The 25,702-nt window shown below is 33.9% G+C and overlaps 1 protein-coding gene across 2 annotated transcripts in view; it reads right to left on the reverse strand.

Annotated features, from left to right (window-relative positions):
• The window catches only part of LOC138133875 (paired box protein Pax-6-like), a 58,385-nt gene extending 46,563 nt beyond the window's left edge, over positions 1 to 11,822 (reverse strand). For both annotated transcript variants that reach the window (XM_069051875.1, XM_069051874.1), the window contains exons 1-2: positions 11,571 to 11,822; positions 7,532 to 7,644 (exon numbers count right to left, since the gene is read on the reverse strand). In XM_069051875.1, coding sequence (XP_068907976.1) covers positions 7,532 to 7,544 — 13 coding nt within the window. In that variant the 5' untranslated portion in view covers positions 7,545 to 7,644; positions 11,571 to 11,822. The remainder of the gene's footprint in view (positions 1 to 7,531; positions 7,645 to 11,570) is intronic.
• Between the last annotated feature and the right edge of the window lie 13,880 nt (positions 11,823 to 25,702).

The raw sequence follows: 25,702 nt of genomic DNA on the forward strand, positions 1-25,702 counted from the left end.
AAGTCTCACTTGTCACCGCCACTGCTTCTTTATGTCTCATTGATATTTATTATTGTTAGTTTTGGAGCTTCCGCGGGGCGCTGATTTATTAGTTGGGTAGTTCTTTTTCCCCCGGCGAGAAATTATTTCATTGACTGTTGCGGAATCCCCGCTTGCCGTAAAGAGCACTCGTAATGTTTTCGTGATTTCGCCAAATGAAACCAAATTTAAAGAGGGTGAGTCGGCTGGATCATCGGCCAACAACTCGACTGTGAAATTTTCATCTTGAAACAGAATATCGATTGAACCGGGAAAGTTCTTTATGATAACCTTTGTAGAAGCTTTCTTTTTATTTTTTGTAGCCGCCGCTGTTGGAGTGGACGTAGGCATATATTGTTAGAGACGAGAGAAAGGAAGAGATTCATGCATTTTAACGTTATCTCCACCAACACATTTTCTTTGTTATTTATGTTATTACTGTTCTTACGATGCTCGGCTCACTCTCTAAAACGCAATTATTTACGGCCCTCTACGGACGCCGAGCCCCCCACAACTCTATCACAAAAACAATTTTTAGCGCCATCGCCGCAATCGACGATTTTATCACCGATAAATTCATAAATTTGGGCCCAGAATGGTGGGCGGCATCTTGTTCGGGCTTTCTCCGACATTTTGTCGCAATCAAAAAGTCCAACAGTGCGACACCGCGTTTATTAGCCGGTCCAAAAATGTTGCTCTTATTGCTGTATTGTCTCTTTGTGGGCAAAAGTCTTGCACTAGTCGAGCTGTAACCCAATCCATATAGACGCCGGACCTGCTTTTTTAGCCCGTAAATATTCTTAAGTACCGGACGCGACACTCGGACGATTCACCGAGAAAGCTTTGCTCACCCTCCACCAAAATCACTTACGACATCAAATAACTAACGTCTTCACAAAAGAACCTGATGGACTCAGTATCGCAGCAATTTCACCAATCGGACTTTTCCCATCTGGATTTATTCATGGTCGTCTATAAAATCAACGCGCCCGGAGTCGCTTCATTTTTAAACAAATTTTTATTCCAGTTTTAATTTTTTATAAAACACTTCCCGACGTGTTACAGAAAATTTATGCCGCGTGGGTGCGGCAAAATTTATGTGGAGTATAAAATTATATGAGGTGATAGAATATTTGCGCCAGGAGTATTGTTTTAACAATGCTTCGTTTAGGTGAGGATACTTATGAATGAACAATAATTTAGAAGATGACAGAAGTTTAAAATTAGCAATTAGCTCCAGAGAAATAAAGATTATTTATGTACGACGTTAATGTCCTGGCCTTACGACACACAAACAGTTTGTTCTACAGAGGGTTTTTTTTATTATTTTTTCATATTAGGGAAAAAGCAATTAAAACAAATTGCACCACTTTCCGATATAATAAACTCCGACGTGGGTGTCGTGTAAAATGTGGAGGTATAGCAAAAATAAATAAACAATAATGTAAAAGAGTGCTTTCAAAGGAATTATTACTTTTAATTGTCTCAAAAACTTGCTGCGTTTTTAAATTAGGTAAATCCTGTGCAGCAGAGATTATTCAAATGGAGAAATAGACGCGAACGTTTGAATAACATGTTAGGGTATCATATGCATACTGAATTGGTTTCACATAACTAAGTAGTTTCCTCGGAATTTTATTCAAAATTATTTTTCATCGACAAAAGTCAAACATCATGGGTTTCCATGTTTGGGACGCTGATTTGTGTCAGACCATTAAAAGTGATACACCAACACGCAATAACTCATTCATATCAGTTAATACTTTTGCGTACACAAAAATTACACAAAAATAAAACAAGAAGCAGATTTTGACAATCCCCCACCTTCTTCCGAGGAGTCCTGGAATAAGTACCCCAACATCATGAGACACACTTTAGCTAAGGAGCATCTGTTGAGGACCTGTCTTATTGTCCTTAAGTCTCCTGGACAGTTTGACTGTAACAATACATTTTTTTGAGTAACAGTAGAAGCGTGGTGGATGGTCAATAGTCAAGCTGGACTGGGGTTTGGGAGTTGTCATTACTTCACATTATTATTAATTTGCTCGTTATTACTTTGTGGCAATACCCGTAATGACCAATTTCAGCCTGAATCCCGTTTAACTGTCGGGTCAGTGATGGGAGTGGACATAAAAATGAGGATATTAAATAGATATAGGAAAAAATCAAATGAAGACAGAGTAAGAATAAACTGATGTTTTATGATTATCTATTTAAAATTTTCAGATGTTATGATCTGTGATAATTTTGTATGGGAGGAAGTGTTTGTAAAAAATTAAAATATGCTACTTGATATTTGTTTAATGTTGTAGGACCACTGTATCATTTGATGTAAATATGGGGCGTTCTAATGAAATCCTGGGCTGGGAAGGCGTTGGAAACCATCAATTGTTTTGCTTTTTTAAAGTGCAAATTGACAGTTGTAATTAGAGCATGTTGACAGCTAACCTAAAATTTACCAACAAAAAATCTTTCTGTTTTTTTTCTTTCTTTGGAATGTTTTACATAACAAAGAATAACTAACGATTTCTCTTTTTACTTTTTGAAACAAATATACAGTGCTTTTTTTTAACGGTGGCCATAGGGATTTACATGCTATAAAGTTTACGGTCTGTTAATAAGCTTTTTAGTACGAATTTTCAAGTGAAATTTGGCAGAATATTAGATTAGTATTTTATAAATCAATTTCAGTTTGGCCCATCGTACAAAATAGAATAATCACGGAATTAGAGCAAAAATAAATTTATTAAATTTACCACATGGTTTGCCAAGTAGGCTATGACATAATGTAAACCAAAACTCAACAAACGTCAAACAGTAATAATTTTCAATGGACACTTTTTCAAATAAAGAAATCATTTAATGGGAGATTGAAAAATGTGCAGTTTTATTTCATAAACATAAAACATAGGAAATCATAATTACATCATGGACTTCTGGGCAAGAATCAAGAAATAATGTAATAAATTTAAAGTACACTTTTTAAAATTAATTCCGTAATTATTTTATTCTGTAGTATAAAATAAACTGAGATGTATTTATTAAATATTACTCTAATATTCTGCCAAATTTTATTTAAAAATTCTTGCTAAAAAGCTTATTAACACGATCCAAAGTTTTTATCATCTAAAACCCTATGGCCAGCGTTAAAAAAAAGGCACCCTTTGCTGAAAACAAACATGTTCAACCATAGATTAATATACTCTTGGGTTCAACTACATATGTACGAGTTCATATGTGTGTCAAATGGCGGGAAATTTGAACTTTACACTCTTCCAAATGGTTTACTTTTTTCAACGCCTACTCAGCCCAAGGTTTTGGCAAAAATCCTTGGACAGCTTAATTTGTACTGGTGGTTATCTGTTGGCGTACATTACACTTTTATATTCAATTGAGTAAGGGGGCAAGGGGGCAACTCAAAAATTTTAAATGCCAAAGGGGATCATTTCTTAGGTATATTTTTTGAAAAGTCTTTTTATTCACCATCCAGTAGTGAAAGCATTTTTTAAATCCTCTATCTTTCTTTATAATATGTAGTTGGACAAATATATCACAATTAATTAAATTACATACATACTTTTATCGTTCTTTATCAGTTCCTCATCGTAGTACAGACTATTCTCTTTTTTTTTAATTGTCGTCAGAAATGTGACATTTGTGATTGAATACTAACCCACGAACCCCTTTTCGTTCTTTTAGTTTTCGCCATATCCCATATCTTTACCAGAATTACTCGTTGATACAACAAAAACACCTTCATTGCTAAATTTCGCTACCGCCTCACTTCTGTTTTAGATGTTTGTGTTCTCAGATGTCTTTCCTTTCATTTTTCTTTCTTTTTATGTTTGTTAATGTGTGCAACTTGTCTAACGCGTTCTAGTAATTCACCTAGAAAATTTTCTCGATAATGGAGTGTAAAGGTAAAGTAATTCGGGGAAGACTGTAAGTGGTTTGTAAACTGTTTTTTTGTTGGTGTGATTTATAATTTTAGTCAATATTTGTATTAGGGATAAATATACTATTATAAGCTTTCACAAGAATGCCAAAATATCGGGCGTTCAAATGAAATCCTGGCGTTGGAAATAGTCAATTGTTGTGCTTTTTTAAAACGTAGATTAATTGGAGCATGTTGACAGCTAACCTAAAATTTAGAGCCAAAAAATCTTTCTTTTTTTTCTTTCTTTGCAATGTTTTACATCAAAAATAGAATAACGTAACGATTCCTATTCTCGAACCAAATATCTAAGGGCACCCTTTGCTGAAAACAAACATGTTCAATTATGTCCCGATTAAACATAAACAAATGTCATTCGTGTCAAACGGCGGGAAATTCAAACTTTACACTGTTCTAAACGGTTTAATTTTTCCAACGCCTACTCAGCCCAGGATTTCATTTGAACGGTGTAAAGAATTTTTGGAAAACGAAAGAAGGTGTCTGAAAATATCAAATCACTATGACATTTTGAGGAAAAAACACAATAAAAGAAACACTGGTTTCGATGTAAAACGTCTAACTAACGAAACAGTATGACATCAAAGATTGTTTAATAAGGATGAAACTCAAAAAATAAAAATCTAAAAATACTACATTATACAAAAACAAAAGATTTTCATCTATTTTGAGGACAAAAAATGTATTTTGGAAGAAAGTAAAGGCAAGCTACCATCTTATTGATAATGATAATACACCGAAGACTTTGTTACAAAATGTCTATAAATTGATCAAATTTAAAAAGAAAGTAGCTAATACTGTGGATAGATAGTGGTCTGTAAGGGAAGTCTAAATCATCTTCTAAGACGATAGGCTTTAGATAATTAAAAGGTGAATGAGAATTAAAGTTGAGAATTTGTCTTATTCCTCTTCATACACAAATATCACATGAACTGTTGTTGTAGTAGACTTTCAACTAAACATACCTAACATACATATTTTACTTTCGAAGAATTATAGCCCTACTAAGTAATTCTTCTTCAACACAAACCAAGATTTTTTAGTGATTTTTTTTCATTTAAATAAAATTACCAACTCAAAATGATTAACAATTAAGTTAAACAAGGAATTAAGAAATGTAGAATGGTAAATACAGGGTGATTCTGAAATAAGTTTAGAAAAAAAACGAGGAGTATCCTTGACACAAAATACTTTTGCGTAAATGACCTTTGGAGGTGAAATTAAAAGGATGGAAATTACCCTATATCCTTGTATTTTCAACGCCTATGAATAGGGAAAATTTGTCCGAATTTGTTCATTTCATTAGCAACGATTGTTACATCAACTCCACAATAAAATCGTAGGTGCAAGCACACTGCTTTGTAAATGTTTCTATGGAAATTATTGAGAGGAGTAAGGTTACGCACCTTTGATTATTATTGTTGCTAAACTACCAACATAATCAGGTAATCACCTTTAACTCAGCAGCGTACTAGCAATTTTGACCAAAATGTCAATCATCTGTATCTCGAAATCGAAAAAACTTTTATAAGAAATTTTTTTTGTCTATGACTTCTTCACATCATCACCAATTACCGGTTTTTTTTCCCAAACTTATTTCAGAATCACCCTGTATAAATCAGGAAGGTAAAGTGGTAGATAAGAAATCCTGCATTTGCAACCCCCAATGAACAATTTTGTACCTAGAAATAAGTCCTATTGATATATGTATGTATGTATTATTTCCAAAAATGTTTTATATTTTTTATTCATTTGATAAAGCTACAACCATCTATTCTAGATTGAAAATCAAGATTAAACATTTTACAATACAAAGTGTCTCTTAAAGAATGTATATCAAGGGTCCTGCGAAAGTCGAATATATCTGACTTGCCGCTTTATAGCATATGGTGGTACATGCATACAAAATAGAAAAACAGAGGTTGTGTAAGTTCATTAATGACAGGTTTTTAATATGTAGACTGTTGTAAGATGAAAAGTAATTAGAATATAGAAAAACTGAAGAAAATCAGAGGCAAAACAAGATAACTGAGGCTAAGATTTAATAATTTTACATTTGACAGTTGACATCTGTTTTGACGGCTTCAACGGCTCGACATAGTTCGACACTATAAAATTGTAGAACCACACAATTCCACAGGACTAACTCTTGATTTACGTTCTTTTAGAGATACTTTGAATACCGGGTGGGGCATCGTATACGCGCACGCGAGAAATCGCGACTTCTAATTAAATAAATTTGTCGAAATTTTTCACACTTGCCTGGCTGTTGGTAAGGTACATTTCATAATTTTTTGATAATTTTTCACTTACAAACAAAGCCAAAAAAAATAAAATGTAAATTTCAACCAAAAAGTCAAATTCTGATTTTTATACTAACCTACCCAGATTCACTTCCTATAATTATTTACGAAATCAGCGGAAAAAAACACCAATTAGATTTTGAATTAAACGCAGTTTTACATTTCACCTTTCAAAATCATTTTTATTTATGACCTGCTACTTGTGATGTGGTAAATTTAGGTAACAATAGAAACTGTCAATTTTATGGCAAAAAGGTTTAAAACGGTCGGCTATACCTACCTTTTGTTGGGAAATTATACCATTGTGTCTGGTTTGCCTTTAAATAAAAAAGCGAATTATTTAGCTAACCAAGTCAAAACTTGTAATTGTGCCACCAGGGTTTGATGCGCTAGCAGATATAGATTCATTTAGTGTAAAAACTTTATAGGTAAATTAACAGTTAATTTCATAAAACTAATAAAACTGTGACGGCCTTATTTATTAACAAAATTTTTTTTTTTAATTCTCAAATATACCTTATCAATAATTAGTTAGGTATATAAAATTTCGACAATTTTATTTAATTAGAAATCGCGATTTCTCGCGTGCGCGTATACGATGCCCCACCCGGTATAACGGGTGTTTTTTAAAATTTGGCGTCGAAGTTGGCGTTGAAGAGTCGATTGTGGACGCACTATATCGATAAGGGATCACGGATCAGCTGTTTAAATATTACGCTTTCACACGATTGGTGCGTTCTCAATCGATTGTCCAACGCCAACTTCGACGCCAAATGTAAAAAACACCCTTTACACCATATTTAAAGAATGTAAAAATATAGGTATCGGGTGTTCATTTAAATTTATCCTCAAAGTTGGCGTTGAAGACTCGATTGTGAATGCCCCACGACCACTCGTCAATCTGCAGAGTAAAAACACAAAAGAACGTAAAAAGTGAGGTAAAAGTGAGTGAGCTGATCCGTGATCTGTAATCCGTGGTGCGTTCACAATCGACTCTTCAATTCCTACTTTGAAGAGTAGGTGGATGTTACTTTTGTTTTAAAATTGTGTCAATTTTATTTTTTGAAGCGAATCAAATAAAAAATTGAAAGCTTGAAACCACTACTGATAAGCTTCAATTGTATTTAAAAATTAAAAGAAAAAAGAAATCTGAACTAATTTCAATGACTTATTGAACAAATGTGATTTTACAACTTACACCAAGTAGTGATTATAACCTAGAAAAATCGACAAGATATTTTTAGGTTATTACCTTTACCTTTGTGTGCCATATCGTCCACGGATGTGATAGCGGATGGCCATGGCGCCACCGCCCCCAGCTGCTGTGCCGGGAGAATGATGGTGTTATATCACTACACAAAACACAACACGCTGAAACAACACAAACATATTAATATTGAATCAATTAATATGAAATTAAATTAAACAAAAAATAAAAAAACATGTTACAGGTATATTTTTTAACAAGAATCCGCCATATACTCGTATGCAGTTGTCGTGGAACTTTATTTGTTTCTAAATGATCTGACCTGGCGTCGGATAAGGGAATATTCCCCATCTAGCACTAATCGAAAAAATATTTTAATTGCCGTCGAGAGTTTCTTCCATTTGAGCCAATTAGTGGAGGCAATTGTTTAAAAAACCCCTCGAGGCGAGCGGCGGCGTCGGAAGACCGAACTTAATTTCATTAACTTTATCAATAACAGAATCGGCAATGAAACTAAGAGGCAGTTAAACTCCCCCCTGTTTCAGAGATTCCAGAGTATAGCGACGGAAGCGCGTTTCATACTGTCACATTCAATACAAAAGCGTCTCGGCGTCGATCGACGCTCGTCCACATTTACCGGAACCAGAGCTCTCCCTCTCGAGGTGTTTATTATATCGGGTACTAAATGACATCAACCACTCTAATACACCGCCCGGGTCCTTACCTACAGAAATGAATTAAATAAGCTCCAGTTATGCCCCGGCGAGGGCATTATTCTGTAACGGTACCCTCGCGAAATACAAATCAAATGAAATCAGCACCAATTAAGTAGGCACTTCGTGTATAAAACGACAAAAATAACACCAAGAAAAACATGGCGTCTCGTTGAGAACGTAATTACCGCCGAAGAATGAATATCAGACGATATTCACAAACAAGCTTCTCTTATCTCGTAATAAATAACCATTTAACTAGTCGGGTAACCTGAGAGCCTGGATGGAGTAGCGTTGGCACTCTTTATTAACGATTATTAGGTTAGCGCAGCTTTATTTACCTTCGGAATTACAAAGGGATGAAGAAAGAAACCCTCCGAGTGCCGGCTTAACTAATACGGTTATATTAGCAAGTGTTACAAGTCGACATTAGAAATTTAATTTACGACTTAATCAAAACTTTACCCCGCCATTTCATATGAGCTGCATTCATTACAAGTTCCCAACTTTTAATTTGATAATGGTGAACAGGTCGGATCAACCCTATTCACCGTCCACATACAAAGCCGTTTCAGTTTCAGTTTGTCTGAAAATGTTTACGAGTCTGCTCGCTTTTTGGCCCAATTCGACGATGCGCTCATAATTGAAATAAAATGCTCTTTCGAAATGGAAAATGGTCATTTAAAACCCTAATCGAGGACTATTGATATGTAAACAAGCAATAAGCACGGTGGTGCGTCTGCCCCCGAGAAACGAAAAGAATGCACCTGTTGTGTTCTGGCTCCCGTCGAGAGGAATGCTCAAGATTATAAAAAACATGAATGAGAGGAAACGAGTGCTTTAAGAGGATATAAACACTTTTTCGGTGATCATAACTGAAAAATGCTGCGTGTCAGCGAAAGATGGCGCCACTGTGCTCTACGCTGAGCGCCACCAAGTGGTCGCAGTCTGATTTTTCGCTCTTCAATACGACTTATTTGAATTGAACGGATCGAAGCAACAAGTTTTGCTTAGCAAAGCAATGAGTTCGGTAGAAAATAAAAAATTAAATTATAAAGGAACATTGATTAAACTACCTTAATTTAACTCTGTCTGTGTGAAAATGAACATGCCTGTACGAGATTTAACATTTTGGAAACCGAAAGTGCAAGTTGTTTTCATTATCCGCAACACGCAAAAAATGCTTGTTATCGGTCATTTTCTTCGCATTCGAGCAAATATGCCTGTTCGATTTTATTTAGTGTTGGAACTGCTTTCTTTGTCGGCGTTCTCATTTGTGAGTCTTAGCATGTGTATTTATAATTTAGTAGATTAGATCTCTCACTTTATGAATGTGAGATGTTTAAAAAAAATTAGACTGTCACAGCTGTATAAAATGATTGAAATGTACATGTACCGATGAATTTATTATTCATTTATGTTTCAAAAAATTATGAATATTTAATTTTCTCACTGATCAACGTCATTTCAAAAAAGTTTGAACTTTTTACCAATTCATATTCATCACATTCTTAATCGATGATAGATCTGAAATCATTTTAATAAAGTTATGTCAAAAGATATTTATCGAGGACGAAGACGAGGTACATATACATACTTAATATGTTAATGTAAATTTGTTAAATATCTTTGAATATGGTTTTTAAGGATATTGATCTGAACGTGATCTAATTAATAATTCGAAAATTACTGCTTTACATTTCAACGGTAATGACCACAATTTTTTTATGTAAAAAATAAAATTTTCACCATTTTATAATACCTACATTATTATACTGTTGATGGAACAAAACAAATTCGAAATCTCTAAAATTAAATTAAATTTAAAAAAAAGTAATTACTAGCTTACACTAACACAAGCTTTAAATCTTTATTTTTTTTCTTTCAATTACCTAACGAAAAATATGTAATTAACGTGGCTGTTACTTTTTTATCATTGCAAAATTACAACAAAAAAAAATAAATAATAAAAGACCACTCTGAGTATAGTTTTTATAATTTGGTTTTACTACCAGCCCTGTTGTCAGGGAGTTAAATACCCCGACAATAGGCAACTACCGCCATAAATCCTAGGACTGTAAAAGAAGGTCTGTTGTCTGACCAGGTTACAATATGTTCACTATTGCCAAAACCACAACCCCAGCCCCTAATAATTGCAATTGCACTGCCATAAAACCAAATTATAAATGGGAAAACTATACCAAGAATTTTCACGATGCCTGAAAATGCTCCGTTTAAAATAATACAGTTGGGGTCACTTCCGGTTTTTACTGCCACTGAAGAAATTAAGAGAGGAATAGCTATTTCTGCTGTAAAATGTGGAAAAAATATCCCAACTGGTTTTCTCAGTGTATTTTAAAACTTGATTATACTTTAATTAAAGTTTTAATTAAATTTTTGCAAAAATGGTGGATAATCTATTTTTTACAAAACAATAATATTATCACAATTCAAAAGCAAATTAATTAGTTAATTTATCAGCGACGAATACACTTCCTAATCAAAAACTGATTTTAAATTTGAAAAACTTTGCTATTTTTAAGGTGATGGCAATTTTATACGAGAATTAACAAACAAAACAAAGCAATTCACAAAAATAATTGAATGCAAAAAAATTGCTAAAATGTTTAGCCGTAAATTTATTCCAGCGTAGATAGGTAAAAATTGATTAATTTTAATGTAACGTAAATGTTAAAAAAGTGATTAAACTGGATAAACAAAACTGATAAAGAAGAAATAGTGGTGGGCAGTTATCTCATTTGTAAATTATGTAATGCGTTTTTTAATTAATAATTAATTAATTGGAAGTTTGAAGTAAAGGTATTGTGGCCTTAATTTTTGCTTTATTTCATTAGGTCCACTTGAATAAATTAAAAAAAAAATGTACTGACAAGGGTGTTAAACATAGGTGAAAACTAAAAATTGTAATGTACATCTGCGTCGATAATTTTTAATTGATTTTTAAAAAGTATGTATATTTTAAATAAAAAATTACAGTGAAAATGATTAACGTACTTAACTATTTGTTAGGTAACAACAAATAATTTTTGCCTAAATGTTGGGATTATTTTATATTCATATTTGCACCGCCTCGAGTGCTTTACCGGCGGAAGCTTTAAGCACTCGCGGGTAAACCTTTTATCCACAGTTTGACGTCGTTTGAGCCAACAATAAAAATTTGTACAAATTCAGAGATAATACCAAATAAAACATTGTAAAATAAATTAGTTAGCAATAGGGTTATAACTCGAAATATATATTTTTAAAATTTCTTATAAAAATTGTAGAAGTTTGCGCTTTTTGACCATCAGGGATAGATAATAAAAATTCGAAGGTAAATCAGGTTTCGGATAATGTGAGTGTAAAAAAAAACTTACGTTAAAGCGCCGTCGATCGAGCAGACCAACAGTTTAGATCACCATGGCATAAAGTCACATGAGCGAAATAAAATGACGATAAATAGCACCACGCGATTAAAAATCACAGAGTTTAATCGAAACGAAAGTGTAATCGAAATTATTTAAAGACAATTAAACAATTCCCAAATAGTTGATTAGAACTGTTGAGAGTCAATGGCTTGTTAAAGACACGTTCAATTCCAACCGGTCAAGCAACAACTCTACTGTGTATACAGCACGAGAACAACTGATACTTCAAATCTATCATATGCCTAAAGCTCTACACCTATCTAGGTGTGTACAACTGTCAAAGCTTTCGACCGGTCGGCCAATCAGCGCGCAGAGCTTACGTCTACCTCCAATAACAATCTCGGTAGGCCGTGACTAAATCATCGATCGCACAGATGAAATTGTTCATTCGCGCGTGATGGGATTTCGCCGCTGAGAGGACGCCACTAGTCTCGACGTTTCACTGGTAAGTTGGGGTCTCGCTTGAGGGAGCTCAAGTCGACTAGGGGAGCGCCATTTCTGAGCGGGTAATCTGATAGCCCGGTTTATTTATAGGTATTTAAGTTGCGTGCTGGACATTTTTGTGGCAGGTAAAAATGGGGATGGAGGTGTTGCTTACGGGGAAAAAGCCGACAAGTCGACTAATTAAAAAAAGATCGAGTTGCCCGAATGCCTCGGAGGGTTTTAACAGGAATGCATAAAGGAGCGGGCGACACGTTATTACGACAGATTTTTTCAATTTGACGTGAGTACCTACAGATAAAAAAATCTATAGAAAAATATTTATACTACCTATACATACCTACCTACCTATCGACGGTTGGTAGCGCTACTTTGACATTCAGGTGCATTGTTGCGGTCTGGTAGCTTACACGAAAATCCTGAACTCGGCGTCGCTCGAAAAGCTCACATTATTGTTGTCAAAGATTGTACTCGCGATTATTGTGTTTATACATAATAATTAGTGTTGCCTTTAATTAATTTTCCCAAGTAAAATACGTATTTGTTTAAAAAAATATTATATTTTCATTTTTCTTTAAAAGGTCTCGACAATATTCGTTTGTTGCATTCTTTTTTAATTTATTATCAGTTACATTAAAATTATATTTAATTATATTGTCCTTTAAACATTCATTTTTGTTTTATTGACAATAACTTCGATTTTGGTTTTCACGTATATCTACCTAAAAATTTATATCTAATAAATACTTTGGCAGAAAGTAGAATTATTATAGGTGAACATCTCTAATTTAATTCGATAAACAAAAAAGCGGCGCATTCTGTTTCTTCTAAGCTGATAAGATAACTCTTTTCAAGAGAAATAAGATCCCTTACATATTTTTACCTTATTAGGTATACCTTAAGTATTTATCAATTTCATTAATTTATAATAATTTTACCTTTATACATTTAAAAAGAATTGGGGCAGCTAAAACATAAAGAACAAAGATTAAATCTTAACCAAAACTGATAACAATTGTGATATTTTCCTACTTGCAATTAGAATTATTTAAGTATGCTGGTTTTAGCTGGTATGTACATATTTTTAATTTGAGAAAAAATATGAACAAGAAAATAATTTTTGATACCATATTAAAGAATCTCTGACAAAAAAATCCTTTCTGCTCTACATAGCTAATATTATTAAACTTTTCAATGTTCCCGGTTTAACAGGAAATTATTGCTATGATAGGTATAAAAAAAAATTACCTATTTGTTTTAATCTCAGTAGAATTTTGAAGCGCTTTAGCAACTCAAAGAAGACATTTTTACGTAAATTGCTTACATAAAAAGAAAGATTCTTTTAGTTTTCAACCTTTGTAAAACTAAATAAAAAATAAATAACAATTTTTTTTAACTTCGTTTTAATAAAAGGAAATAAAAAAGGGAGATGATTGATGATTTCTGCAATCTTATTTGGATTTATTTACTTTAATAGTTTACTTCATCTGGAAGACCTAACCAGGAAATATCTTTTCTTGAGGGACTTCCTTGACGTAGCTGATCTCTAATATACCTAATAGTAGTTTATTTGACGAGTTTGTGTGTAAATTGGGCCTTTTTTGGCACGCGTGGGCCATTTTAAAACGTGAGTGAAACGAGCGTTTTAAAGGCCCACGAGTGCCAAAAAAGACCCAATTTACACACGAACGAGTTGAATACAACGTTTTTTTGTTCGACGAGCCCCTTAAAGGCTCCAAATCGCTTAAAACCTTTAAAATTAGCTTGACGTTTCGTTTTGACAAGTTGTGACATTTATCAAAATCCGTTCACATAGGAGAAAATTCTCAAATTCTGACAGTGTCGAACAAAAAATGTATTTTTCTTTGAAACCTTTATAAACGGGAGACGGAGACATGTACATGTACATGTCAAAAAAATGAGAACAAAATTACAATTAATGTCATGCAACATGATGATAGGTTATGATATTTACGACCGTTTTACAATGGAGCATTTTCTGTTGTGTCAAAGCATGATTTTGACGACCAGTATTTTTTGCTCGCGACAGTACAGTCGATTTGAAAAAAATCGAATACACCATAAAGCACTGAATTTTCCTATTTTTAACATATGTAAATCAGGCTTTTCTGACTTCTAATGACATGCTTTTTCAAATACATAGGTTATGTCTGACATAAGGAAGACATTATGTCTGACGTAAGAAATAAGAAGTTTGACATTTTGCTTGTCTCGGTAACATCAAAATTGACAACAAGAATGATGAATTAAACTAATACCTATTATACTAAGGACAACGTAACATTTTATCTGCCCCGCCCATTTCATTTTCTTAGTTACCAATCAAATAGGTTGTTAAGACGATCTGATTTACACAGTAAAAATTTCTGACATTCGAATTGCCTTAATGACATTTTATTTTTTAGAACCTAAAACAATAATTGTGGACTTGACAGCAAAATTCTAACCTTAACTTTTTTACGTGGTGTGATGTGATGAAAAGTTGTACAGATTGAATCTGGCTTTGATTCTGATTGGTCAATTTTAGTGGGCGGAGCAGATAAAAAGTTATAACGGCATTACTATAGAAAATTTGATGTACTCGACTTTTCTGACAATCGACTGTACCTATAGAAAAGCAGAAAACAGAACTTATAGGTGAAGTCTTGTGCTACTTCACTCAAGTTACAATTTTTCTAAAGAGAGAAAAGAAAAAAATTACTAAAGATATCATTTCTATCATTTCTTTTATAAGTATGGATTTAGACCAAAAATAAATAGATACCTACATATCTCTGAATTTTCTAAAAAGATTTCTGGATGTTTTACATACCTAATAATTTTGTTTCATGTTTTTTCTTTTTAATTTAAGAGTATCTGCGATTCTTTTACATTAGATTTTGTTTCTTTTTTTAAATTTTGTAATTTTTATATTAAGCTTCAAGTATTGATTTTATTTAATTTTATAATTATGCTAAAATTTATTTTCCTTAATTACTAATTGCATTTCAGTTCCTCTAGATTTTGACATGTTTAAAAAAAAACTGTTTAAAATGCCTCTCCAGGAGACTTATAGATAGACAGAGATAATCCACAGACGGATTCACGAACAAAAAACGTCTGTTGCCTTTTCTACTTCTTTTCAGAGGGAGAATCAAAGCTGCAGGACGCACCACACTGTACTTCATTTAATCTTCTTGAGGCTCACGAGAGTACCAACAATTATTTTCACGAGAAAAGTAGCAGCAGGACAGCGAAGTACGTTTCGGCATTTGCATTTTCTTCGGTCCACTCGAAAGATTTTTTCCGGCATCTCGTGTGCGCCTGCACGTGGAGGTTCCTGTATCAGCACTCACAAATATTCCCGTTTAATCCCTGCCGGGGAATTAGCCTTCCACGTCGCCGTATACACGGTGTAGCGACAATGAAAGGAACACGTGAAATTTCTCAACGCGGCTTTACTGTTAAGTCGTTCGGGAGATACGTTTATGACCCAGATTTAAAATCGAAACAAATTGGGATTAAGGCTCACGGTGATTTGAACAGCACCCCCAAAGCAGTGAATCATAGTCCCGTGCATGTGTCTGCAGATACGGCGACGTCGACGGCGTCCCCGTAATGTGTGCGCTGAGCGTCAACTGGGGAGCGACGCATTGGACTGGACGTAACAGCTGATGTCACTCTTTCCCCTAAATTCAACGCCAGAATTTTCATTAAAATTATTTGTGCTCTTGCAGGGAATGTGATAATTTCATAAAATATGTATTCTGTTTCCTTATCTTTGTTATATTAATGTTTGGTAGGGTTACGAAAGGCTGCGCTTCCCGACCGACGTCGTACACCAATTTACTCCTCATTTTCACGCACAAAGGTCTCCCTGATACACCTTATCGCCAAATTGTGCCACCGGAGGAGTATTATTTCGGCGCGCTTTACAAATTCCACTGAGATGAAGTTTGCACCGCGTACTTATAGGGTGAACCCAAATCATCAATAATCGGTTCGATGATAACACCATTGAAGTCTCAAAGACAATAAAACACATTTTATTATTTACAACAAGGTAGGTATTAAGGTATTCCAACATGATTCCTATATAAAACAAAACAAAAATACATTGAGTACATATAGTAAAACCTTCTGGTGTGGACGCTTGGTAATTTTGTTCTTGAAATCTTTTCACCTTTTGTGAACGGTGCAAATGAGAACAGCAATGTCAGAGAATTATTTATCTCAATGAATACCAGAGTGTTTCTTCAATTTTGAGAATTTTAATTATTAGGGGCGATAACGGGTGTTTTTTTAAATTTGCCGTTGAAGACTCCATTGTGAACGCACCTCCGGATTACAAGTCTGATCAGCTATTTAAATTTAACCTCACTTTTTGCGTTGTTTGTGTTTTTAATCTGCAGTTTGAAAAATCAGTGTTTTTAAGACGAGTGGTTCATTCACAATCGACTTTTCAACGGAAACTTCGACGCCAAATTTAAAAAAACACTCTTTATATGACGAATAGAAAGAAAGATTGCATTTAAAATATTTTCACAACAATTTGGACAGCATGGAAACGTAATTTTTTTGAACCACAACATTGTTCTGATAGACGATTACATCTTATCTCAATTTTCTTCTTCATTTTATCTACATGGCATCTCATATTTTGAAAATAACTAAATTTAATAAATTTTACATTCTGTGTACCTAATAGTCTGACAAAAGCACTGCATTAAAATTCAACTGTTGCCATAAATTTTCCTACTGAATGAAAAAATTATGAAGATGATCAACCTTTATGTCGAGAAATTCATCCAAATCTTGATTAATGTTGACTAAATTTCCAAAAAGATAGATCGTTGAAGTTATCTCTGATCTACTTATACCAACGACCAAATCAATGTTTTTTGTATTAGATACAACAGTTCTGGAATGTTGACAATTGGTAAATGTTCACAACTTTAATTTCTAGACCTGAAACAAAAGTTGGAGATTCCACTATTTCTTACCAATTTCTTGAGGCAACAAGCGTTTTTATAGAGGTATTTTATTAGGTAATAGGTATTTGAAAAAAAAAGTTCGGTGACCAAATGGGCAGCAAATTGGTAAACACAAAAAGAGACATCAACCCAATTTCGAAATGCATGTACCTACAAATCACAGTGATCTAACATGCGTTCAAATGAAAACCTGCGCTGAGTATAGGCGTTGAAAAAAGTAAACCATTTGGAACAGTGATTGAACATGTTTAGCAAACGGTGTCCTTAGATATTTGCTTCGAGAATAGGAATCGTTAGTTATTCTATTTTTAATGTAAAACATTGCAAAGAAAGACAAAAACAGGAAGATCTTTTCTTTATAAATTTTAAGTTAGCTATCAGCATGCTCTAATTACAACTGTCAATCTACACTTGAAAAAAGCGAAATAATTGACGGTTTCAAAGGATTTCATTTGAACGACCGATATTTGGGGAGACTAAAAGTTCGACAAACCATGTTTTTTTATGAACATATCTAATAATAAGGCAAAATTAAATTCTATCTACACCATGGGGAAAAAATAGCTGTATGTATTGTTAGATGAAATTTCAAATGTCCCGCCAGACGGCGAGGCCAGTGGTCCGGAGGCAGCGGGGGAAACACCGCTCTGCTCGGATCAAGAAACAGCAAGATCGGGGAGTAGCCAAAGAATAGTAATTAAGCTCACATACAGTTATGTTGGTCACCTATCTAAAATAAATTCGTCTTAATTTGTTAGACTTTCAGTTAACAGTATTTTTTTTTTCATCTATAAAATGACTAACTAAAGTTAACATTACCTATATTTTTTGTTAATTCAGTTCAATATGCAATGACGAATGCCCGAGAAAAGTTACCTTATATGTACTGATTTAATATGTGACTGAAATCAAATTAGAATTCAGTTTGAGTCTAAAACTTTTGTTTCATTCGCAGTAAGATTTTTAAGGCAGCAAATCGAGATCATAATATGGAGTAGACAAGACTACAGCTAAAGACAAAAATATAATGCCTACAAAAGAACGATAATTACTTTGTAACATATTTTGCAAGATATTGTCACCATTTTGAGTTCCTCCAAATTAGATTAAACTGAAATCATTTTTTAAAATTAATTATATGTACTTACTAAGAATTTGTGGCTGAACCGTCGTTAACTAAAACATTTTTTGTCGTCTTTTATTTTAAAGAGAATGAAATTCAGTATTAAAAAATAGGTATCCTATATTTTTTATTTATATTAAAAGTGTATGTATGTATGTGCAGTCATGTTCAAATAAATCTGAGACAACTGTTGTAACGTAACTCTCAATTTCACTTGTTCATATAAATCTGGGACTACTTTTTTGGATTTTAAATGTAACCTCGAAAAATAAAATTGTCCAAGGTTTATCAGAACATGACTGTACATTAATTAAATTAAGACTCGAAAATACTAAATTTGCTGAAAAATGATAATGGAAATTAATAAGAAATTATTAGTACGAGTAGGTTCTTAAAGCGATGTTACTTGTCAACGTCCTCAAATTTTAACTTAGATACTTTTTGGATTAAAATAATGTATTCTTTAATTTGTTGCAAAAACCACAAAATCAAATATTGTTTATCGATCAGTGCCACAGTTATATAGAGGAACAGATAACTGAGCGACAGCAGTTTTGTTATTGACAACATATCCTCACAAAAACGAATATGCAATCAACTAGCGTCGAATCAGAGACACCAAAATCCCTCTAATTTCTGCTACACTCAAAACTCACCTAAAGATTTGAAGTATGTTATGTGTGTATAAGTTTTGGTGAAGGGTTGTGGCTAATAAAAAAACAATTGGTGTTGGACGCTGTGGTTCCAGGTAGGAGCATCACAGGATGCGCTTGGGGTAAAGGTGATTTGTACGTGGGGCTGTATGTGCAATCATTCCGCATGTCTTACCCTATTTCCGATATGATTAGACCGCCCAAACCCGCACCGAATCGTAACAAATCCCCCGTTCGAAGCTGGTTCTGAGAAAACTCACACCGCTTACCAAATGCCATCACACCGAATGCCATGTGAACAAGAATCGAAGCTGTGGTGGTAACGTGCAATTATTATTATTATTAACAAAATAGCATTAGGTGCTTTGTAAGTCAAGTTATTGTGTAAGTACTTAATAAAACCATTTTTGAAAATGTACTACATATTTCGTGTTCTATTTATTAATAGTTATTTACTCGTACATAAAAGTCAGGAAAAACTCACATTACTGAAGAGGAGCTAAATTGAATTTAAAGCTCCGAGTCAAGAGATTTTACTAACGTGTTTTGTATTAAATTTTTTCAGAAATCATAAAAAAGACGAAATTTACAAATTTTAGAATTTTTTTTTGCAAATTCCACAAAAATCAAGTTTGTCAATTTTGTGCGTGTGTTGTGAAAATTTTTTTTTTTTAAAGTAATTTTTTTATTTTGCGTCTTGTAAAGTCTTTACAGTACTAGTCCTCAAAATTCTATTTTCCTGCGCGTAAATAAGCAGGAAAATGTTGTTTGCAAGACGATTTCCGGCAGCATTTTTTGAATTTATTTTTTACATAAGTACAAAATTCAAATAAATACCTACAAAAAGTGTTCAAGCAAAAATTCTCTCAATTGAATGATTTTACGTTTGCTGTTTTAAAATATGAACGTAAAAGGTGTTTTTTTAAATCTGGCGTCGAAGTTGGCGTTGAAGAGTGGATTGTGAATAAACCACTCGTCTTAAAAATACTGATTTTTAAAATTGCAGATTAAAAACACAAACAACGCAAAAAGTGAGGTTAGATTTAAACAGCTGACCAGAGTTGTAATCCGGTGGTGCGTTCACAATCGACTTTTCAACTTGAACTTCGACGCCAAATTTTAACAAACACCCGTTATAACTTTGTTACTCTAAAGTTTTCTTTTAAAAATTTACTATAACAAAAATTATCAGAAGTGTAAAATGTTTCCAGAAAAACCAATAGATTTTTTTATTTTTAAAAGTTTTCAAACTGAGCTATAATAGTGTATTGTTCTTATATAAAGTGTCCCGAAAATGACACACTACCTACGGTGTAGAAGAGATTACTGTAAACGTGAAAAAAATGCTAAAAAATTTCTATTGGACTTATTTGCTGATGAAAGTGGCACTTAACAGGTCAATTATGTATTTCGAAATAAATGTATCTATTAAATTGTCATGAAAACTACCTCTAATCGTATATAACGGGTGACTATTAAAATTTTCACTTGGAGTTGGCTTTGAACGAGTTTTTATTTTTTCTATTACTTTAGACACACGGAAGAACGAACGACAAATGTCAGTCAGTACAATTGAAACATAACCAAATTAAGAGAAAAAACATTTATTGAAATGTCAAACTTGTCAGTGTCTAAGGTGCAACGGAAAACAAAGAATGATCAATAGCCAACCCTAAGTGAAAATTTTAATAGTCACCCGTTATTATCACAAAGTACAAGATCACTCACTACACTACCAATATCCGATCCTGAATAATGAAGATTTAGAAGTTTAGGAAATCGTAAAAATTATCTTAAATCCAATACGGCAAAACTGCAAGGTAATGATATACGAATATATCTTTGTTTACATTGTACTATCATTGCGCCATTTTCGAGACAGCCTGTATAACTTATCTTAATTTTTGTCGGTCAAACGGCCTGTTGGTAAAATGAATTGTTGGTAAAAAGGCTGTCGATTGAATGGCTGTCAGTAAATCGGCTGTCGGTAAAACGACCCACACCCTTATGAGAATATAAAACACCTAATGATTTTGGAAAAACATCACTTTTCGTTAACCATAAAAAAATATCTGTATGAAGAAGCTCCATTATTCAAAATAATTTTTAGTAGATATGACGAATTTCAATAGAATTTGCCTTTTTGCAATATCTAAACGATAATGTAAAATGTACAAAATAGCGCATATCTTCGTCATAGTTGTTGCGATTAGCATTAAAATCAATCTTCACCCTGTAACGAAAATTTTGCGAAAAGAGAGATTTTGCGTTTTCACAGAAATTATAGTGAACGAAAGAAAACTGCACAAAATTGCGTATATTTCTTAAATCACTAGTCTGATTGACATCAAAATCACTAGGCCTGGAGGCCTTACTGGGATAAATACTTTACAAAAAAAAAATCAAATTCCGTGTATTCTTGCGATGGTTTATGGTGAAGGAAAGGAAATTCCACAGACAGAGAGATAGACACGCACTGTCGCCATGCAGAAAACCATTTATCTTCTTTGTTCATGTTTTGAGTATAGGACCACCAAAATCTGACATCATTTTGAAATTTTTGACTTCGACACATACTTCCATTTCCTTGCCGAACTAGGAAATAAAAATGAATTAAAAAAAAACACATGTGTTTTTTTACACGTACCTAATTAATAATTAAATAATTGATGGAGCTACGCCACTGGATTCAGCCAAGACAACAACTTCAATGACCTACCAACTTACAAAATTGGTCAACAATTAAAGAAAAGAAATACATAAAAATTAAACCAATAATGTGGTACATATTCCAAAGCACAGAACACCTATTTTGAAAAAATTACAAGTAGGTACGTACCTAGGTGGTCGCCCTTCTATTTTGAGAAAAAAATTGTTAAAGTAAGCCGTCAAGAAACATAAAATTCACATTCACTGCTTTTTGGTAATTAGTTTGATCCATATTGATGTGACTTTCGTCAGGTATAAAACCGATCAAAAAACTGACACGCCTCATACACATTAAACAGATTAAATTTTTCCTTTGAGTCTAATGGAGGTCAATTCAGTGGAGTACTTTAGGTAGGCAATTTACTAATATTACGTTGTCGTTTTGCACACATTATGACGTCAACGGCTCCAAAAAAATATTCATAGGGAACGGGGACAATACTAATACTGAAATGTGTGCAACGTCCTGTAAATTATTTATTAGATTCACACCCTATTGGATACTTCGTGCTCCATTTCAAAGCAGGACACCGTTATCCCTAATAAACATAAACATAACCATAAGGTACGAGTGCAAATGTAATGCCGCAAACGTCCCTTCGTGACGTCACATCCGCTACGACCTTTTTATCCAGTCGGCATTTAGCTGGCATTTATGCAAACGATTTAATTGTTCCCGGCGGTGACTTTTGCAGTAACACAAACTAAACGATTTGCTTTCATAAATTTAACATAATAGGTGTCGAGTCGGCTGGGAACAACATGTGAAGGCGCACTCCAATCTGTAGATGGGAGGAGTTACCCTTAATCTAGCCTGTCAGGGCGGAACTGACAAAAACCACGCCTGTATAACACGTGTGTGTTACACTCGGCATCGTCCTGTCGGAATTAGGCGACACGATTTTTTTGCGTGGAATTAAAAAAATGTGGAAACGTCGCAGGACGAGTCATTAATCTGGTTTCGCCTCCGATGAAAGAATGATGATTGTTTTCGGTTTAGCGCCTCCTTGGTGAGCGCCTAATGGACTGTGTAAGTCTGTTATTGATACAATTGAGTTTTTTTCTGTGAGAGTAAACACGGCTGTAACTGAGTAAATAAGGTAAACATACCGGGAAGAGATGTGAACATCGTCAATGGTTTGTTGAGTGGAGAGTGGATCACTGGCCACCAAATGGAGCGCACCCAAATAAATGAACACCTAATCGAATCACTCACTACTTCACGGTCCCTTTGGACTTCACCTGCTTGCCGATCTGTCTACGGATATTTCAGATATTTCGGGTTTTATGGGATCTCAGAGGAGGGTGAATCTATAAATAACAAGGAATCGACGGAATTGGCCTGGTCGTCTTCATTCCGAAATCCCCTCAGCGTGACCACTGACATTTACAAACTACAATTATAGAATAGTCGTTTTCATATTTTTAAAAATTCAATACTGACATTTTTTAAAATATTTTATTTTTATTTAAAGCAAACATACGATATATTTAAAAAAAAATACCTACTACGAATAAAAAAATATGTGTTTGATGAATACCTACCTAAAACAGAAAATTCTAACGTTATATCGAGTGTTTTTTTTTTAATTTACAGTTGGCATTGAAGAGTCGATTGTGAACGCCCCACGAGTTACGAACACGGATCAGCTGTTTAAAACTAACCTCACTTTCTGCGTTGTTTGTGTTTTTACCGTGCAGACTGACAATTGGTGCGTTCATAGTCGACTCTCCAACACTTACTTTGAAGTGAAATTTTAAAAAACACCCAATACTGCAGGCTCTATTGTCAAAAGGTTAACTAGCTTGATAAAGAATGCAATGGACGTAAATAAACAAATCTTTATATTTTGTACACGAGCTCTGCGACCACAGGGAAGGGTACCAGGTACTCTCTGTTGTAGTAAGTACAGTGTGATTGAAAAAGAATGAGGACAATTTGAATTTGGCGCCTAGTGAATAATTTGTCATGTTGGTAACAAGTATTGACAGCAAAAATAAAGCTTGATATGATCATGGACGTATCTACTGGGGAATTGCAAATTGGTGACAATTGACAAACGAAATCAAAACAATGGGTTTGACCCATTGCTCTTCTGAAGCAAAACTGCCACACACAAAACATGAAACGCACTATAATTTATGGCGGCAAATTCAACTTGTCCTCATCCTTTTCCAATCACACTGTAAGAGTAAGAAGTGTCAAATAATAATGCTCTCGTTACTGATACACTATTAGGGTAATTTCGGGGGAGTACCTATGCTATCCATTTTTACATTATTTTACTTTGCGAATTTTCGTCGTTTGCGCAGATATGACTCACAGTCCATGAGAAAATCCAATACCTATACTATAATAAAACTAGCAAAACAATAAGTTTATTTTCGATAAAATGATTTATTTTTTTATTAACAATAAATCAGGGAACTACAGATTAAAAATGTACAGATGTAAAACTGTTCTAGAGAATTTGAGGAAAATAAACGAACTGCAAGTGATTACTTAAAAATACATACTTTTTTTTACTGAATATGAATATGAATTTAAGATCGTTTTATTTTTTAGAAATATTTGTCGTTTCAGCTAGTTTCTCTAACAATCTTATTAACTGGATTGAAATACTGTCTTTATGTGCTTTCTTTGAACACTTGGTGACATTGATATACCTAATGCGTTTCTTGAAAAAAAATCGTAAATGGTAAACACTTTTCTCATAAACAAAATTTCAAATTAGACAATTTTATTTCGATAAAAATGTAATACAGTAAGTACTCTACTCAGTGAAAATCAAGGGGTTATTCCCACAAATTTTCTATGGGAATCTGGTGTGGATGTTTTGCGAGGACACTTACCTTACATGGAACAAATTCTTTTGTTTGTACTTGCTTTAATAAAATTTTTGAGAAACATATTAAAATATACCGGGTGATCAAGAAGGACTGTTTAAGTTGGCAGTACAATTAAGAAATTTGTTTAATTCGGTTATTTATAACACTGCAACTGGATATGTTTTGTTGGTTTATTTGACAAATATCTGATATAGGTATAGCATTAACAACGACAAGCCACCAACAACCGGAAATTACTCCTGTTATACGATTTAAAATACGAGCCAGTGTTACCAACTTAAACAGTCCTTCTTGATCACCCCGTAGAAAGAGGCTCGACTGCACTTGACTCATATAGATTAATTTTTCAAGTCTTTTTCTCCACTCGTTTAAAAAAAAAATTGTTTTATATTCAAGGAATTTGTTGAGTCTCAGTCTTAGGTTGAAAGAATCTGTTGGTATATTCCGTTTCTGAACTCGATGCCGGTAAGTCGTAAAATCAGGTTGTCATAAATCAATATTCATCACCGCTTAACACACCCACATGCAAATTTCTTTTGTCGGGAAGATATTTGCGCTCGGCTCACGTTAACAAGTTGGCCATCCTCGTTCTAAAAACTTCGTAAGAGTGAGAAAACATGATGTTTGAAAGATGCTAGGTAAGGGATAGTACTTTAGAGCAAGAAATCCAAAAATTTGAATTGTAACATTTTAATACCAGTAGAATGGCCTAGGGAAAATGAGAATCACTAGGAACCACAACAGTGGCGCAGCATCTAATGGGAATTTTTCACTTTCAGTTTTAGGTTTTACTTTTTCAACAAATGAAAACATCATCTGTCATCAGGTATCGGAAATACCAAATAGAAATTTGCATAAGAATAGCTGTCTAGATGAGACTTCCAAGCCGGCCAGCAGCCACATTTCGTTCCTTTTTCCAACATTACCTAATGAACTGACGCCAATTCCGTTTTTCTGTCGCTCTGCACTCACCCAACCACACCGATTTTATTTAAAACTATCCGTAATCCGATCCCCGCCGTGAGATAGGATCGGCAGTGTTCGATTCGCTTAATTTGGCACCATCTGAACTAAATCCGACATGACTGTGCCTCATTTTTTTATTTATTCCCTTCAAGGTGGTCGGCCTGTCAGGTCTCCTTTCCTCGACCAAATTAACAGGTGGTTTTTATGAAGTATCTGGTTATCTATGCATCTGTATGCATGCCTTCGCGCTGCAACAAACCGATATCATGTGTCGCCATATTGAATTACACGAGTTGCCGCGTCCTGCGGTCTGCTACATTTTTTACCCTTTCGTGTTATCGATAG

This window comes from Tenebrio molitor, chromosome 6 (assembly GCF_963966145.1).
Source record: "Tenebrio molitor chromosome 6, icTenMoli1.1, whole genome shotgun sequence".
NCBI classification, from domain to species: Eukaryota; Metazoa; Arthropoda; class Insecta; order Coleoptera; family Tenebrionidae; genus Tenebrio; species Tenebrio molitor.